Source organism: Vanacampus margaritifer, chromosome 10, assembly GCF_051991255.1.
Source record: "Vanacampus margaritifer isolate UIUO_Vmar chromosome 10, RoL_Vmar_1.0, whole genome shotgun sequence".
Taxonomy (NCBI): Eukaryota; Metazoa; Chordata; class Actinopteri; order Syngnathiformes; family Syngnathidae; genus Vanacampus; species Vanacampus margaritifer.
In genome coordinates, this window is record NC_135441.1 from 8,953,107 (window position 1) to 8,970,738 (window position 17,632).

General features: G+C 39.7%; 2 protein-coding genes across 4 annotated transcripts in view; one reads left to right on the forward strand and one right to left on the reverse strand.

Annotated features, from left to right (window-relative positions):
- The first annotated feature begins 2,881 nt into the window (after positions 1–2,881).
- Positions 2,882–6,496, forward strand: sh2d1ab (SH2 domain containing 1A duplicate b). The gene is made up of 3 exons (XM_077578215.1): positions 2,882–3,267; positions 3,428–3,491; positions 6,145–6,496. The coding sequence occupies exons 1-3, from the start codon at positions 3,104–3,106 to the stop codon at positions 6,343–6,345; spliced, it is 429 nt and encodes a 142-aa protein (XP_077434341.1). The 5' UTR covers positions 2,882–3,103; the 3' UTR covers positions 6,346–6,496.
- A 4,578-nt stretch (positions 6,497–11,074) lies between these two features.
- tenm1 (teneurin transmembrane protein 1) overlaps positions 11,075–17,632 on the reverse strand; it is a 254,249-nt gene continuing 247,691 nt past the window's right edge. For all 3 annotated transcript variants that reach the window (XM_077577571.1, XM_077577573.1, XM_077577570.1), the window contains 2 exons: positions 12,818–12,960; positions 11,075–12,620 (listed from right to left, as the gene is read on the reverse strand). In XM_077577571.1, the coding sequence (XP_077433697.1) occupies positions 11,865–12,620; positions 12,818–12,960 (899 nt within the window). In that variant the 3' untranslated portion in view covers positions 11,075–11,864. The remainder of the gene's footprint in view (positions 12,621–12,817; positions 12,961–17,632) is intronic.

Below are 17,632 nucleotides of genomic sequence, written 5' to 3' on the forward strand. Positions count from 1 at the left end.
AAATAAAAAATGACAGCAATATGTTTAGTCCCTCCTCCTCCTAGGAATGACCTTGCATTGGATTGTACATATCAAGGCTGCCCATCATAATGTCATACAAATGCTCTGATGATGCATTCCAGTCCAAACGCTCGTGTTGTGCCAATCAATGGACTATCTCAGTCTGCTACTTGTGTCTATAGATCCTCCACAGAGTACACTGACCCTGGCCTGTCCCTATGTGAGCTGGGAGCTTATAGAGTGTACCCATGTGTTTTCGCTGCTGAAGGCCACCCAACAAAAAAATACTGCAAAATACTATTTTGTTAATGATAAATGGTGTGGAAAAAGAAGTAAACCATGTTTCATTAGTGTACTTAAATAGATTTTTCTGTTCACTTGAATCTTTATTTTTCTGAAGTTTACTTTTATTACCTACAATTGAAAACACATATTTTTACTTTCTGCTCCTTACTTTGTCAAAAATAGGCAGGGTACAGTTTTTCAACCTCCGCAGGTGATGACACAACATGAACAGAGGGCGCTAAAGTCAACCATGATTGCAATTTGATTGACTGATAGTGATCTTGGGGACAAACAGGGACAGCAGCAACATTGTACGAACTTGCAAAAAGGAGCAATAATGATGATAATGCAACAAATGTGGAGAAGCAAGATATTCCCAAATTGTTTGCTGGTGTCAGTTCTTAAGAATGATTTGTGGTGAATATGTTCTATTTTGTGGGAGGCAAGAAACCATTGGCTGTGCTTCTTTTGTAAGAAAAAAAAGTATAATCTGAAAAAAAGAAAAGGAAGGAAGGAAGGAAAAAAGAAAGAAACACTTATGCCCTGTAGGCCTATAAAGTATTTGTGTGTGCGTGTCATCATCATTAGGCAGGCTTATAGTGCATTTTCGTACAGAAGGTAACTCCATGTGTTTCACTTAATAAAAAGTACAACGTTTATAAACAATTACAAACAAAAGAGTTAAGATATAAAGATAAGTAAATTAACAAAAAGTAGTTTACTAAAAAAACTGTGGGGGGGGGGGGGGGGTAAACTTCATACACAACATTTTGTAGAACATTTATTAAAAAATAAATAAATTACAAAGACCTAGATTTAAAAGCATAATTTTTTTTTATGTAGCATTTTTCTGTTGGTCAGTTATCAAAGCTATGGGAACAACACTAGCTAGCTTTTTTCTTTCATTCCCAGTACAATCCCAATGCAAGTTAATAAGGGTAGCTATGTTAGCTAACGCAAGGTAGCTTTTTTCATTTTTCATTCTCAGTACAAACATTAGCCTATATGAACTTTGATAAGGGAAAGTTGAATGAGTGCTTCTGCTTTACTATATACATTTTTGTTTTCACACCAAATATCTTTACTTAAGTACAGTGCGAGTAAGTATTTTGGCTGGGCTTTTTCCCATCGTGATATCCACTACTACCCAAGCAAGAGTGATAAATGCTTCTCAATACTGTAGAGTAAATGTTTGGAATTGACCACTGGGTGGCGCTAACATGCTGCAGATGCATGCGGCAGACAGACAGGACCTTTCTGGCTGTTTACCCACACGGTCAGCCCAGAAGCCCCATGCTCATGATCTTTACAAGCTGAGGGAAAGAGAGCCATGATACAGACTGATGATTCGGATGTTACACTTGTGAGTGTAGAAACCTTTAAACTAATCCACACTGAAAATTCTCAAAGTCACAAAAATGTCTTCTGTAAGAGCATGTGGTCATTGCGTGAAGGACACCGTGTAGACACGTGTGGCCTCATAGCCGCTAATGATATACATCTCAGTGTGACACACCAGATGCTATAGCACACACTTAACAAAATGTGCGCACGACATTCAATATTTTAATCAGCAGCTCTTGTTTACAGCAACATTGACACAGCAGCAACTCTGCAACTGACAGGACAGATTGCAAGCGGAGTTTGGATCAGCGCTGCAGTATGTTGAGACACACACGGCTTCATTAGCCGCTTCCTTGCTGCTTCTGTGGATGAGGTGTATACGTCCTTGACGCACAATCAATAGAAGACACTTTTCAACGAGAAATGAGAAAATAAAGTGGAGGCGAATCTTTTGGACGGCACGTTGTTGTTGTTGTGGTCTACTTGCAAATGTGTACAATTGAATACCACTGTTTCTGTTCTTCATTTGATGGATTTAGTCAGGGTTTCAATGTTCAAGGACACGACAGCCAAGGTCGGAAGGCGGCTGAGGGTGCACGGTCTATCGCCGTATCCTCTCTGTCCACACTGTAGCCGAAATGCGGACTTATTGATGTCCACATGATTTTTTTCCACGTTGGTCGGTCAGGACGTGAATAAGCCCATTTTGAATTTTAAAGACTACCTTCTTATCTTCATGAATGAAGATCTTTAAAACAGATTTGTATGTTCAACACAATGATGGATTAATCTAGAAAAATGCTATCTTTGGAACAGCTTGACGTAAAAATGTTAGGTTGTATTCTGTATGTCATTTGTTTCCTGCAGCACAATTTTATCAATTGAAATTTATGAGCTGTTTACACTTTAATAGCAAAAAGTGGTAATCTTGTAGAATCTGTGACATGTTTATTAACCTTCGAAGCAAATTAGATACAATGAACATAAAGTTATTTTATGTGATGCAGCCAGACTGCCGCTTGATTCATCTGGAACCAAATTTTGCTGCTTTTTATTCTGCTGACGTGCCCCATTATGCAAATGACATGACTTACTTTGGTTTCTTATCTTGTTGAATGCTATTTTGGTGGTTCCTGAACGTTTCTGAATGACGAATATGCACAATTTACGTGTGGGTGTGTGTATACATGTCTGCACTTTAGGTAAAAGAGGAAGGCTGAGCTATGAGTGGTGTGACTGAGCAAGTGCGCTTGCTGCCGTCAGTGCCGAAAAGCAGGAAGAGACCGCTAGAAAGCTCGCTAGTCAGAGCTCAAGCACCAAAAGAGACATTTGAAAGAGCGAGAATGAATTGCAGAAAAATAGATGCAGCCTCACTTGCTTCAAGTTTGGGTCCTACAAGCCACTGACCAAAAGTCTTATCATTAAAAAGCTGAAGTTGAGAAAGGGAACAAAACAACGACAAAGCCGGTGTGGTATGCTAAGTCGCCTCGAAAAAGGTACGATGGAAAATTTGCCTGTCTACCACGGAGCCATTGGTAAGAGGGAGGGCGAGAGGCGACTGGCTCTGGATGGAAGAGATGGATGTTACTTGGTCCGAAACAGTGACACTGTGCCCGATACCTACTGTCTCTGTGTGCTGTGAGTACAAGAGTGACTTTTACTTCTCTTCAGTCGGCATCCAGTAATCACATCATATCTGCTTGCACATATTATTGATCATGTCGCCTTGAAGGAACTCAAGAGGTAAAAGAATAAGCAAAGTGAAACCAGTGCAAACAAACGGCGTGTCTGTGTGCAGGTGCAAAGGCATTGTGTTTACATACAGACTTCACAAGCATGATGGAGGATCATGGGCTGCCGAGGTAAGATTTATACACCACACTTAATTGATCGACCTCAGTTGGGTGTTGGAAAATACAATTTTAGTGATGCTTGAACCTTATTTATTGATAGTGAGACACTTTTTCAGACTTTGCGGGGAAAAGCTTTATGAGGGCCCCATTTAATCCCAGCATTAATTTTAGTATACAAAGCAAGGTCCATAAATACTGTACATGGGTTGTTTGTGAATGACCATAACCAATCACAATCGCAAGCTGATTTGCATGATGCTCATGTTAAAAATATTACATTAGAGTTTGGTAAGTTTACGACACGTTACAGTCATATTATCCTGGCGTCCACACTCACAAATAAAACATGAGATAACCCCCAATCGCCCCCCCCCCCCCCCATGTTGATTTTATGTGGGAAAAGAGAAAAAAATCTGTAAAAAAAATAACATAAAAAAAAAGATAAAAATAAAAAAAATTGCCCAGCAGAAAAAAAAATGTGGGTCTGAAGGGGACAAACTATAGCAATCGTAAACCATTATAGTGTACGGAAAAAAACTCAAAAAAGGAATACCCCGAGGTGTTGAATTCAGCTTGAGAATTTGTTGACCAATTTAATTGAATTGTTTCAAGTGGTAACACACGATTAAATTAAGTTAATCCAATATTAATATACTAAATTTATTGAGCTCATTTAATTATTCTTAATGACCTCATAATTAATTAAACTTAATATATTAACTTGGATAAACTTATATCAATTATGTGTTACCACTTGAATCGCTTCAATTCAAGTTAATCAACAATTCTCTTTTTAGAACGTGCCCATTATTGTTAGTGTCCATTGCATTAAGTTTCATAGTCCGATAGGCAACTCACTACTTACTACAGTATATACCATGCCATGCATCCCCAAAAATTTCATTAAAGGGTAAATAATTTATTGCGTCTGCATTAGTAGCATTGGTGTATTGATACAGTATTATCTACTGTATGACATTTTAAAATAATACAAAATAATGGTTAATCCATTTGACACGCGTGCAAAATAATTACATTTCTGTTATTTCATGGGAATATTAGATTTTTTAAATATTTATTATCATTATTATCAATATTGTTATTATATTTTATACTGACCCTTGGGAGGACAAGCGGTTAAGAAAATGGATGGATATTTTATACTGTAATTATATTACAATGCAGGGTTCACCAATTCTGGTCCTCGAGGTCAGGTTCGGAGTCTGCAGGTTTTAGATGTTTCTGCCTACTCGCACACTTGTTTCATACAATCAGCTCATCAGCATTCCTGATAACGATCCTGATCTTTATTATCAGGTGTGTTGGTAGGCGGAAATATCTCAAACCTTCAGGACCTCGAGGACGGGAATTGGTGAACCCTGTTATAATTTATTATATTAATCTGTTCCTTATGGAATAGGCTTAAATGTCAGAGATTGTATCCAGTGGGCCACTGAACCCGGGCATCACCAGACGGGTCATCCAAATTATTTGGTGGGTCATCGGCATTACAGAATGAGTATTAAGCTTAACAGACGGTGCCAAGTTATTATCCTTTAAAGTTGTCCGTCTCTTAAAATTTGTTAGGGGCATCCACTTTGCTTTGCATGCCACCGATTGTAGCCCTTCAATGTGGAATGTATGATTGCACAAGACAGAATTTGAGATGAGCTTCATGATTGAGGCCGCAAACATAATCTGTGAACATATTGCGACATCTTAATATTGTCTTTTTGTTGCTTGTTGTGACACAAATGCTGCATAGTCACATAATGCCTGGTGTTGTACACTGACACGTTCAATCAAACAATATTGACGAAGACAAACATGGATGGCGCCACAATTTTAATAATTATTTACATTATTCATAGGTTCAACCAATATCACTTTAATAAAATATTTTTCAAGGTTATAATTGCAGTCAGAGAGAGAATTGAAAGATTTGAAAAAAAGCAATCTGTGTTTGGTTGAATGATTGTAAAATGCATGAACGTTATTAAAGAATAGAATGCAAATAACAGCTGAATAAAGCCTCCTACATGACAAAGGCAGACTATTTTCAAATGTTCAATCTAGCTCCCGCAAGTGGGCTTCGATTTTGCCAGGTGGAAAGGATGACTTCCAAACGTTTTCGGTTATTTTGAAGCCACATATGTTTGTGTTGTTTCAGTTTTAATTGGCCACAATGGAAGCTCCAGAGACAATGGCACATATTTCAAAAATGTACTCGTGATCAACACGAATAATTGTTTTTTGTTGTTGTTGACAAACAACATGTGAAAGAAGCCTAAGGGGAGTGAAGAAATCTCAGTGTGCATTTTCCTAATTTAGCCTCCAATACCCCAGTGTTTTATTTTCCCATCTGCTATCATTAGTTAGTCTCTCTTCTATTCATTCGCTATCTTTAATGACAGTGCTGCCAAATTGATTGTGCCATATATGAAACAGATTGTTATTTTATATTTTTATATAAATATTTTTTTCATTTTCATTGCAACAGCCTATTTGTATCCTGGTCAGTCTTTGATGTATTTTCTTAAGTGCAGCTGGCTCATTCCGAACTAACCATGTCTCATCCTCCTCTTTTCCACATGATGTCAAGATAAAGTATGTGAATTTTCCCCTGCCTCCTGCTTTACTTTCTTTCTTTCTTATCCCCCAGACTATTCCTGGTGTGCCCAGACGACATTTCCGTAAAATCAAGAACTTGATCGAGGCTTTCCAGCAGCCGGGACAAGGAATTGCCATTCCCCTGCTTTACCCTGTCACTGGCCAGAGATGGGCGCAAACACCCACGGCGGTGCAAATGCCCAGTAATAGCCTGTCACCATCTCACAGCAGCTCGAGTACTCTTCTCCAGTAGTTGTGCGCTGCTCGGGGACAGGAAAATGTGATGAGAAAAAAAATAAATGTAAAGTGCATTATTTTTTTATTTGTATTTTTTTAATCTCAAACACAACTTCTTATTGTCAGTTTTTCATGTTATATCACTTAAAATCAAAATACAATAAATAAACCCAATACAATACATCTTTGCAATATGTTCTATGTTCCCCCACTCGTCTAAATACTGCCTTCTGATTAATACTGCATTTGAGGGATATGGATTAAGCAGCAAAATCCACCTGTTTTTATCCATCTCAAAATGGAGCGGCAATTTTGACACTTGCGGTCAACGGAAAATTACATAACAGTTGTTCAGGTAACTACCAATCACAACTCACCTTAAAAACAAACAAACAGGTGAGTCGTGATTGGTCGTCGACTCGTGGACAGCAAGTGGCAAAATATATTATTGTAAAGAACATTTTGGGGTTGACTTCCCCTTTAATGTCTATACCAGGGGTCAGCAACCTTACCTGTCAAAACAGCCTTTTTAGGCCAAATAAAAAAAACAAAAATCTGTCTGGAGCCGCAAAATGTTTGAACATTGTGATGAAGGAAACAGTGTGTTCGCGTTAGTCTCATGTACCGAGGGCCCAAGAGCTAATTAGAGCTGCACCAGAACAGAAAAATATGACAGCGACATCCAATATGTAGATTCATTTTAATTTTTTGTCTTTTCTTTTTGAATTTATTTATGTATTTTTGTTGATTTCAGGCTTTTTTTTTTTAAATTAATACATTTGTAGACTTATCTGGTTTTCTGTAAAATTTCTGACATTTGGGCAATTTTATGAACATATGGTAATTTTCTGCCCCTCCTTCCTTTTTTGATATTTCATGGCTATTTTTTTCTGCCTTTTTGCTATAAATTTTCTGACATTTTTGGCAGTTGGGTGGACATTTTATGGTAATTTTCAGCATTTCTTCTTTTGTTTTTGGACATTTTAAGGTCACTTTTATGGTTCGTCTTTCTTCTTCTGACAACTTAAAAATTTGGACTCTGACTTTTTTTGGGGAATATTTAATTATTCATTTTTAAAAATCTTAATATTTCATTTAAAGAATATGTGATCTAAAAATATGTTTAAAACCAAAATTCTACTTTTTTTTTAGAGATCCTCAGGGAGAGGGACTAAAGAGCCACATGTCAGTGGCTGCAGAAACACAGGTCGCAGAACCCTGGTCTATACTGTTCCTATTTAAACTTAACTAAATGAACTAAAATTTTAACTAAATGTGTGTGTAAATAAAAGTCGATTAATTTGAAACGTTTTGTATTCACACAAGGTGTAGGCAATTAAAATGTCCAGCTACAAGATACGGATTCACCTCAAATTGAGGATTTTGCGAGCCATTTTACAAAGAGAAGCTTTTTACTTTCACTTAGGCAAAAATGTAATTTGCATTGTTGTTGTAGTCACAATGGACTATATGCCACGGAGGAGGCGGGACTTCCGACTTCCGGGTTTTCACCCATCAACTTTGTTTCCGGTTTGCGACGTGTGGGCCGCGTCCTAGTACTTGCGCTTCCGCCTTTGTGCCCCTTCGGTTGCGCGTTCCCGTCGACGGGTGCGAGGCTGCGAGTGTGTAGTGTCTGTCTCAGTGTCAGAAGCATTTCAGATAGCCGAGACGCCCTCCCGCTCATCGGCTTGACCGTGTAGAGACTTTTATTTTATAAGTGCTGCAGGAAGTGGTAAGTGACGCGTCTTCCAACCGATGCACAATCCACGGCCGCTGTCAAAAGTAATTCACCGACACTTCTGTTCCACCAAGAAACATTCAAAAGATAAGTAAAGCTTAATCACACTCATTAAAATTGCCAAGCACACACGCTTGGCAAGACATTGTCTACTGTACTTCACTCATTTAACCATTTTTAGCAGTTGGGAAGTAATATTTGGTCAATATTTATTGTGATAATGTTAATATTTTTATAAGTACAATAAATACCTTTAAAAATACAATTTCCCACTTGCTGTCTACTGAAGATGACAACACACCTGCTCAAGAAACCGTTAAAAAACAATCATGGCTCCGTTTTCTAGCGTCAAATGACCAATCCCAGAAAACAGATGAGCTGTGATTGGTCTTTACCTGTCTCCTGATCACCTGTGATGCCATTTTCAGTCGACAGCAAGTGGCAAAATGTGTTTTTAAAGGTATAAATTGTACATGAAAAATAATGAACAGATCAAAATACTAATAGACACAAACTTGTTACTGCTGAAAATGGCTAAATGAGTCAAGTAGCCCTTTAAAATTCAGTTTACACGCTCACATTATCGAACTATCTGTGAAAAGATTGTGGCTGCATTTGTGGTCACTCCAACTGTAATAGCGCTAACAGCTGTATTCTTCTATCATCTGTGTTAAGCTGTCTTTCATTCGGATAGCTGTAGTAGTTAGCAATGTGAGACGAGTATTTACTGCAGCTCAAAATGTCACAATATCTCACATTATGGAGTAATGGGAGACATTCATGTGACATAAATATTTACGAAAATCAATGAAAACACCCCATATAGCCTGGAGATTGCAATCTAACCTACTTTAATATGTCACTTGCTAAAATGCTCGCTACTCAAGTGAAGTTGCAATAAGGCAGTTAGTGCCTTTGTTTTTGATGAATTATGCTTTTGATTCAAGAAATGCTAAGCTTAAACCGAAATGGTATATTTGTGTTTGAAATTGCCCAACACAATTTTTTTCTACATAAGAAAACAGATTGCCGATATGCACAATGAAAATATAAGAAATTAGGACTGCATTTTTTAAAGGAAACCAATTGGTCATTAATTATTAAGTAAAATGCTTTCTTTTTCTTTTTTTTGTATTTAGAATGGCTCTTTAATCATGTAAAAACATGTTAGCCAAATAGCTGATTATTTGATAGAATTTTCAGTAGCATACTCAAATACTAAAATATTCAATAGCTGCATCCCTACAATTCCACCGTTATATTGTCATATTTCTATTAATTAAAACCTTGTTTCAGGTCACTGGGATTAACCTACAAAAAAAAATGATCTCAATATTACAAAGTTGCTCATCTAATTATGTCATTGATAATCAAATATGCTCCTAAAAAAAAAAGAAAGACAATATTTCGAGCTTTTACCTAATAAAATGTATGAGTAACCATGGGCCCAACTGTATTCTTGCAGTCTGTTCTCATTTTTGTGCCACACAAAATGTCTCATGGCTTCCTCGGAAGTGTGGCGTAAAATATTCATCCACTGAAACATTCATATCCATTACTGCATACATGAATTGAAAACAAATGTATTTTTGTGAGTGACAAGGAAAATAAAGTATTTGGGTGAAGCAAACGGTATAAAATGAGTTCTCATTCGCTCTTTGACACACCCACACGTGTGCGCACATGCACACCCACACCCACATGACACATAATATGGAACAAAATTCAATTTGACATATTGAAGTGCTGATCTCCGTGGAGAGAGTGCTGCCTGCTGGGTTAGGATGGGGAGGGTGTGTGCTACTGTCATTTTGGTGATTGACATTACTGGCTACTCTATAAGAAAAAAATAAAGAAGTGTGAGACAGAAAGAGGGAGAGAGTGTGAGTATCCATTCAGCCGGGACAGCGGTCTCCTAGCAACCGCCCTTTCCTTCTTTGCAGCACTGAAATGAGGCTGGACAGTATCTAACGAAGCATATGCTTTCGTAACGGCATCGCAAAGAGCTTATCAGGAAGGTATATCACCTGCTTGCAGTCACAACATATGCGGCGTGCGGCTCTGTCATCCGCAGCACACCAGAGAAACACAAACAATTAATGGTGGGCAGATGGTGGAGTGACGCAGGGAGGGGAGGCAGATGGAAGAGGAGGTGGATTAGTGAAAGCTCGCTTAAAAAAATCTTTGCATAAACTTTTTATTCGGGGGGAGCTTGGAAGTGGTTCACATGTACCCTGATTGGCATTTCCTAATGAGACGAGACAAGCTGTAGAGTGTGCTGTAGCCAACTCCAAGGTCTTGCCCCTTCTGTGCTCGCCACCCACTCGCTGAGCCTCAGCTGTCACATTTCTTCCTCTCGGCCGAGGGGCCTTTCTCTTCCCTCCTCTTCTTCTTTGCTTGCGACAGATGCAGGTTTCTCATGCAAGGCTCAGTTTGAACCGTAATGACGGGCGATAATGACAGCACAGATTTGAGAGCGACAATCTCCCCGAGAACAAAGAGCGCACGACAAATGTTGTGCAAGGGAGGCGAGTGAGCACACACACGAGTTGCCGAGCCCAAATAACAAGCCAGAATGCCATCCCAGGGAGCTCTGGGAGTATTCACACATAATAACTTTTTTTTTCTTCTTTTCGCCCCCACAGAAAGTTTGGAACACTGTGGGAGGGAAGGAGAGGAGGGAACACCAGGGGACGGGCGGCACCCCAGAACACCAGGCCCGGCAGGGAAAGGTCCCGGTTGTCACGCCAGCTTACCTAGTAAGAATTAACCCCGTTACTGAGTTTGCCAACTCGTCAACTCTGTCCCTACACCGTGAATGTGACTCCACTCAGTGTATATACAAGTGTGTGTGTGGTGCATTAAAATTGGGAGCAGGTGAGATGGAGTAGAGGGAAATGATATCCCCTACTCAACAAAGAACAAAGAGCGCACGACAAATGTTGTGCAAGTGAGTGTGGGCGAGTGAGCACACACAAGTTGCCGAGCCAAATAACAAGTCAGAATGCCATCCCAGGTAGCACTGGGAATATTCACACATAATAACTTTAATCAGCATTGGAACCCCATAAAGTCAGATTTTTTTTTTCCAGCGAGAATATTTACTATAGCCATGTATAATTCTTTGCAAAAATGTAACTGCTCTTTCTATTGATTAACAATACTGACACCTATTTATGAACAACAGAACTTCCAATTGAGCACATTTTTTTTCTTCAGTGTGAAAGCACTGGCTATGTACATTCTTGATTGGAGTATACACACTCGTACAAACTACTGTTGGAGTACAGCAGAGGCAGCAACCCAGAAGAGGTTCGCTCCACTTTTCGGGAAGTGTCAGAGTCGACAAGGCCTCTCTTACACATTATGTAAACGGGAGTATATCCGGAGTAATTGGCAACTAGAGAGCTCTTGATTTGACTCATGAAGGAGATAATTCAATGGCAACCGTAGAAGTCTCCAGCTTGGGTGAATTCAAACAAAATCCAAAGTGAAGAAGAGTGCTTAGGACAGCAGAAGAGTCAGTTAGCTCCCAGGCTAGCCGGGATACAAAAAGCAAAGCCACAACCAAACCACACTTGCTTGTGCCACTGTTAGAAACCAGACAATAATAATAAAATACCATCATTCTGTCACAGTTAAAGGCATTTTGGAAATCTTTTTCCTCTAATCTCTCTTCTTGTTCTTTTTTTGATGATGTCACCTTTTTTGATACAGTATAGAAAGGGTAGAACAAATTGGAGTAGAGTAGAAACAGGCAGTCTTTGGTGGGCTGGGGCGGGAGAGCCGCTTGAGTGTTACCTGCCCCCCACCTCGCTGAGAGTCATGAAGTGGATGTTGTAGGGGCAGTCGGACAGCTCCGACTGCTGCTCTATAGGCAGGGAGTAGTAGCCGTCGTAACCCTGCACACGTCCGGCAGACAGCAGCTGCTGCTTCTCCACGTCGCTCCACGTTCGGCTCCCCGTGTCGCCTAACTCCACCCGCCTCCTCTCGTGCTCCCACGACCCCTCGACTGCTCTCCGCCTTGCCTCCTCCCTCACCCTCGCTCGCTCTTCCTCCTCGCTGCCGCCGTAACGGATGCACAAGCACAGCGCCCCCTGCTGGAGGGTGATGTCGGCGAACCGACGAGTTCTGCCATTGACCATGGCGCTCATTTGCGATACGCTCACGTTGACGCCGCTCTCTAGTACGCGCCCGCCGACCCCTAACCCCAAAGCGAGGTCTTCCTCGATAGGCCGGGACTGGAGGAAGTGGTGGGTGTCGCAGCCGTGCACGGTGAAACTCAGGCCATCCAGGTGTATGGCGCCGTTCAAAATGGCGGCCACTCGCCGACTGTCCTCACTGGCCACGCCGATGACTTCAGCGCTGACGTGGCCGTGGGAGACGGCAAAACGGATGCTGGGGCCGAGAAGGAAGGGCCGGGAACCAAAGGGAGGGGGTCGCGCTGGTCGGTGGCAGGTTGAGCCTACGGGCGCTGAGACGAGAGGTAAACGTTCCAAAGAGATGAAACGCTTCAGCTGCCTGCGGAGCTCACACTGGATTCCCAAAACCACCTAAATGGAAGAAGCACAATTATTATTACCGACTTGGCAAGTGCAGATTCACATAATTGCAGATTTTTTTTCAAATTAAATTAGTATTATTTTTTATTTATTTAAAAAAATATATTTTTCTCTATTGTCCGATTTTTCCCTTTAAAAACGTACAAATTATAAATTGATCAAAAATAGAAGAGCAATGGGGTATTCACCTTGCTCGAGTCCCAGTCTTGCGTCTTGGTTTGGGTCTTCATCAGTTCATATGTTTGCTCCATGCGGCTGATCTCAGGCTTTGGGAAACCCGGAACAACATTATGAAGTTGGAAGCCAAATAGCTGCAGCCAGCTGCCAATGTCTGCACACAAATACAGAAATGAATTGCAGAAATTAAACAAACAGGATAAATAACACGTCAACACAAAGCCCCTTTAATGCAACTAAATAACGCGGGATTAGCGTACACCCCTTATTTTGGCCCGTCACGGGCATTGTTTATGAATTCCAGTCACGACGCTGTTCTTTTGCGAACTGAGGAGGGATGAAAACGGGAATATTGTGTCGGAAACGTTGGGGAAATGAAAGATGACAGGACCCTTGTCAGATCTTGTCCACTGACTTTGACACGACTAGGAATACACAAACTTTTTTTAACTAAAGTGTGTAAAAGAAGGATAATCTATAAAAGTCAGCCAGGATCGCGGAGGTATGACGAGCACAAAGGTAGAACATCAACGGGTATGTGGTCGTGAACTGTTTTGGAACCCGTTGTATTGTATTTTCTTGTGTAGTTGAGTACACATATTTCACCATATTTATATGGTGAACTCAGCACTGAATTACGTAACATAATTGTCATTGATTGTTGTATTAATGGTATTACAGTTGCAACTGCAGTTGTAATGCAGTAATCATGACAAAACGTTATTATTATTATATGTATTATAATAAAAATTGTATGAGGAAAATATAGGGTTAACTACCTGTATGCAAACACAAAAATAAATAAATAAAAATGTGACTGTACCACCATTTAGACCAGCATCATAATACAATAAAATAGTGGAGCTGAGTGTTCTTAAAAAATGAGGTAGAGGATTTATTCCTAAAATAAACTAGTATTTATTATTGTAGGCCACTGCAACAAACATTAACACTGTGCTTGAATGTAGGAAAATAAAAGTGTTATGTGTGTTGATTCCATCCGAATGTATTGAAAAATATTGAATACAAATCATACTCAAATAAATGAAACAAAAAACAACATTGCCTAAACATGAAAGAACCTTAAAATAAGGCTGGTATTGGCACTGATATCTGGTACTTGCCCATCAATACTTACAAGTGTTGCATTTTATTAGGCAGATGCATGTTAAAATAGCATTTTAAAAGACTGATATTTACTAATTTGGTCTGTAACATGTCGGAGCATTACAAATGCAAAAATAAAATACAAAATAAAAGCAGATTTTTGTAAATGTGCAAATTAGGAGATTTAGATCATTTAAAATTATACAAGATATTCAAACGATTAATGGAGTATCAAAATAATTATAAATTAATTTGGCAGTTGACTAGTTGTCAAGTAATCAAATAATCGTTGCACCGAATCGCAATACTACTCAATCGTTCCATTATATATATATATATATATATATATATATATATTTGGAAGCAAAAACAAAACAGTAAAAAGGCCATGGAGCCGCAGGGATTCAGTTGCATGACACAAATTCTCTCTTTAATAAACAATAATATTGCAGTAGATCATGACGGTCCAAATGAATGTTTCATTGTCGTGAAAGACAGATGACCCGACTAGCATCCTACATTCGCTCTGATACGCTGCTATTCCATTTCCTTCTCTTGTTCAAGCTTTTGTTTCACCCTTCGGGGAAACAGTGTGTTCTTGACAGACAAAAGAGGACAAAGCATAAAAGCTTGTGTAAAAAAAAAAAAGGGGGGGAGGGGGGAGAAACAGAAAAACAAGATGATCACATGCTGTCCTGTTTTCTGCCGGCATGTTCTTCAGTCTATTGCATTTTCCCTGTCTGACACATTGCCTCACCTGTGTCATCTCATTCGCAGCAGCAGATGTTTTCTACGTACGTGTAGGTGTGTATGTGTGTATGTGTGTGAGACGGTGAGTGGGCGACTGCGTGCAGTATCTTCCACTTTTTGTGCTATAGTTGTCATATAGCACTTCCCACATGTCTCCAAGTAGTATAGTGCACTACTGTTTGCCACAGTATGCTTTGGAGTAAATTCTAAATCGGCGCATATTTTCCTCTGCAGGGCAAGTGGGCGGGATGGCAAATTGGCAATGTAAAACATGTTAAAAATTGTAAACACAACACCATAGTGTTGTGTGCTTATCTGGAAACCATTAATCAACTGCATGCCATTATTATTTTTATTTACTTCTCTTCCTAATGGACTTTCACTTGTAAGGCACTTTTCTACCCGTAAGGTACTCAAAATGCTTTACAACCGTCTCCTCATTTATATACTGATGACACAGCATCAGCACCCCAGTTTGATTGACCACTTTTTTCAGACCGATATCACCAGGAGTACTCAACGCGGGTAGTCACCAATACCGATACCACTACTACTTGTGATACATAAAAAAAAAACACCACCCCAAAAAAATAAATATGACAGATCATTTTAACTCTTTCACTGCCACTGACGTTTAAAGACGTCAAGTAAAAACCTACGCTTCACTGCCAATGACGTCAAAAGACGTCATCCAATGATTTTTTTTTTTTTTTTTTGAAACGGGTAGAGGAAACCCTTCCGCATGTCTGGTGAAAGTTTCCAGTCTGTCTGTTGTGCCTAATGACTATTTTTGGCCCCTAGAGGGCAGCGATGACTCTCTTTTGACAAGATCGGGTAGGCGTCAGTAGAGGCGGAGCTAGAGCGTCGAGCAGGAGATGAGAATGGAAGACAAAGGAAAAATGGCGGCCGGTCGCGAGGAGCTCACGCCCGAGACGTTTTTTTCAAAGACCAAAAGCATCGCTGAAAGAGCACATTGTTGACGACGATGATCATCATCGATGATGAAGATGAGGGTGGTGACTCCGTGGTTGGGAAGCATTGACGCGGCAGTAGAAGACGTTAGATGGAGCTCGATGGAGGAGGGAACGGGCAATGGCGAGCGTTTGCAAGCAGCTCTACACTTACAAGACGAAAGCCATCGACCAACGCTAAAAGAGTACATTGATGACGATGATGATGAAGGTGAATCCGAGCTTGACGGCGAAATTGGAACCGCTAACGCGGCGGCTATGACGGTGTCGTAACGCGGAGCGCAACCGAGCACGCACAGGCGGACGTTCGATCGGACGACGGAGAGTGCCCCGAGTCCAATGCATATTCATCGGAGGAAGTGTGTACAGTCTGCTACTTGCTTTTTATTCCCCGGAAAAAAAGGCCGTCAAGAAAGTGTAACGTTTGCACGCAAAACGGACCAATGCGAAAGTGAAAGTAAGCTGTGTGCGAGTCCTGGCGTCTCCTTGCACGCAGGAGAGCGTTACAAAAGGAAAAACTGTATTTGAAACATCCACATAATTGTAAGTAGTACCACAGTTGCACACATTTGTAAATAGTTTGCGAAATTGTTTTGTCAAATTGTTACACTGTTGAATGGAAATAAACGCATTTTGCAATCCAAAAAACACTTTTTCATTGTTGGTGAAAGCGTTTTACAGAAGTAAAGCACTATTAAGGTGTTTGTGGCATCATTCATGGACAAAAAGAAGTGTACAATTCACTAGAGTGCATGAAATAACATCGTTTCACAAAAAGCTCTTTTTCTCCGTTTTTTGTTTCAAAAGAGAGAATTTCGGTGAAAGTAACCATTTTCTATTGTTGATTACTGAAGAACGGAATAAGGTAGAAACAAACTTTTTTTTTCTGATGAAAGCTGAGAGTCCAATCTTTCATTTGGTAGTATGTGTGTTTCCATAGTCCAAACACAACATTTTCTGTGGACCTTGAAAGATCACTCAAAATGCTTAAATCGGCTGGCACTGGCGACAACCCGTTTCTGAAAACGTCTGGCAGTGAAAGAGTTAAAGAAATACCTATACATCCCAATGTAGCATTTTTCCACAACATGGCATGAAATTCATGGCAATTTTCTATTCTTCTAACTTCTATTTCCTAATTGTAAATTTGCCATGTTAACGATACCTTCAAATAAGGCCGGGTATCAGCCTGATACCTGCTTGGGTACCTGTAATTATCCATCCCGATACCATGTATCAGTTGGAACAGTTGAAAGGAGACTGAGGGCAGGAATATAGACCAATGATTCACAACCTAGTATGATGTGAAAGATCATCAAGGGTGCCATGAGAAAAGATTCCATTTGACTTAATTTATCCAAAAATGATTATTCGCGAATTACAAATATATCTTTGTTCATCTATGCCAGGGATGTACAGTGAAAGCCTCAACAAATACTCTTCCATTAGATGGCAGAAGGTTCAATAAACTCATGCATCCAACTATTGCCACACCTTATTTCACACTAGGTCAATTTATGAGTAAATGAGACGAGGTCATTATTAGGGCTGGGTATGGCCAGCAACCTCACGATACAATGCATATCAAGATACATGGGTCACCATACGATACATAAAGCGATATATAAGTATCCCAATACATGGTCTTCAAGGCTATACATATCGCGATATTTTACATTACATGCATTTTTATTATAACAGCTATATGTATACCTAAATTATATGTTTATTATGCTGAAGGGCAAAAATGTTTTTGTTCACAGCTCTTCTGGTTTACCACCAAGTGGCATGCCTGGTCTAAATAAGTAAGAAGCCGCTTTCACAGACACGCCAGGAAACTTTACAAATAGGCATGGACCGATATGAGCAAAAATATAGTATTAAAAGTATTAAAATTACAGCTCTAAAATGTGTTTATTTAAATTTTTTAGGGAAATAAAAACAACATTTTTCATTCAACACATTCTATTACGTTTTTAAACAAATTATAGGAAAATT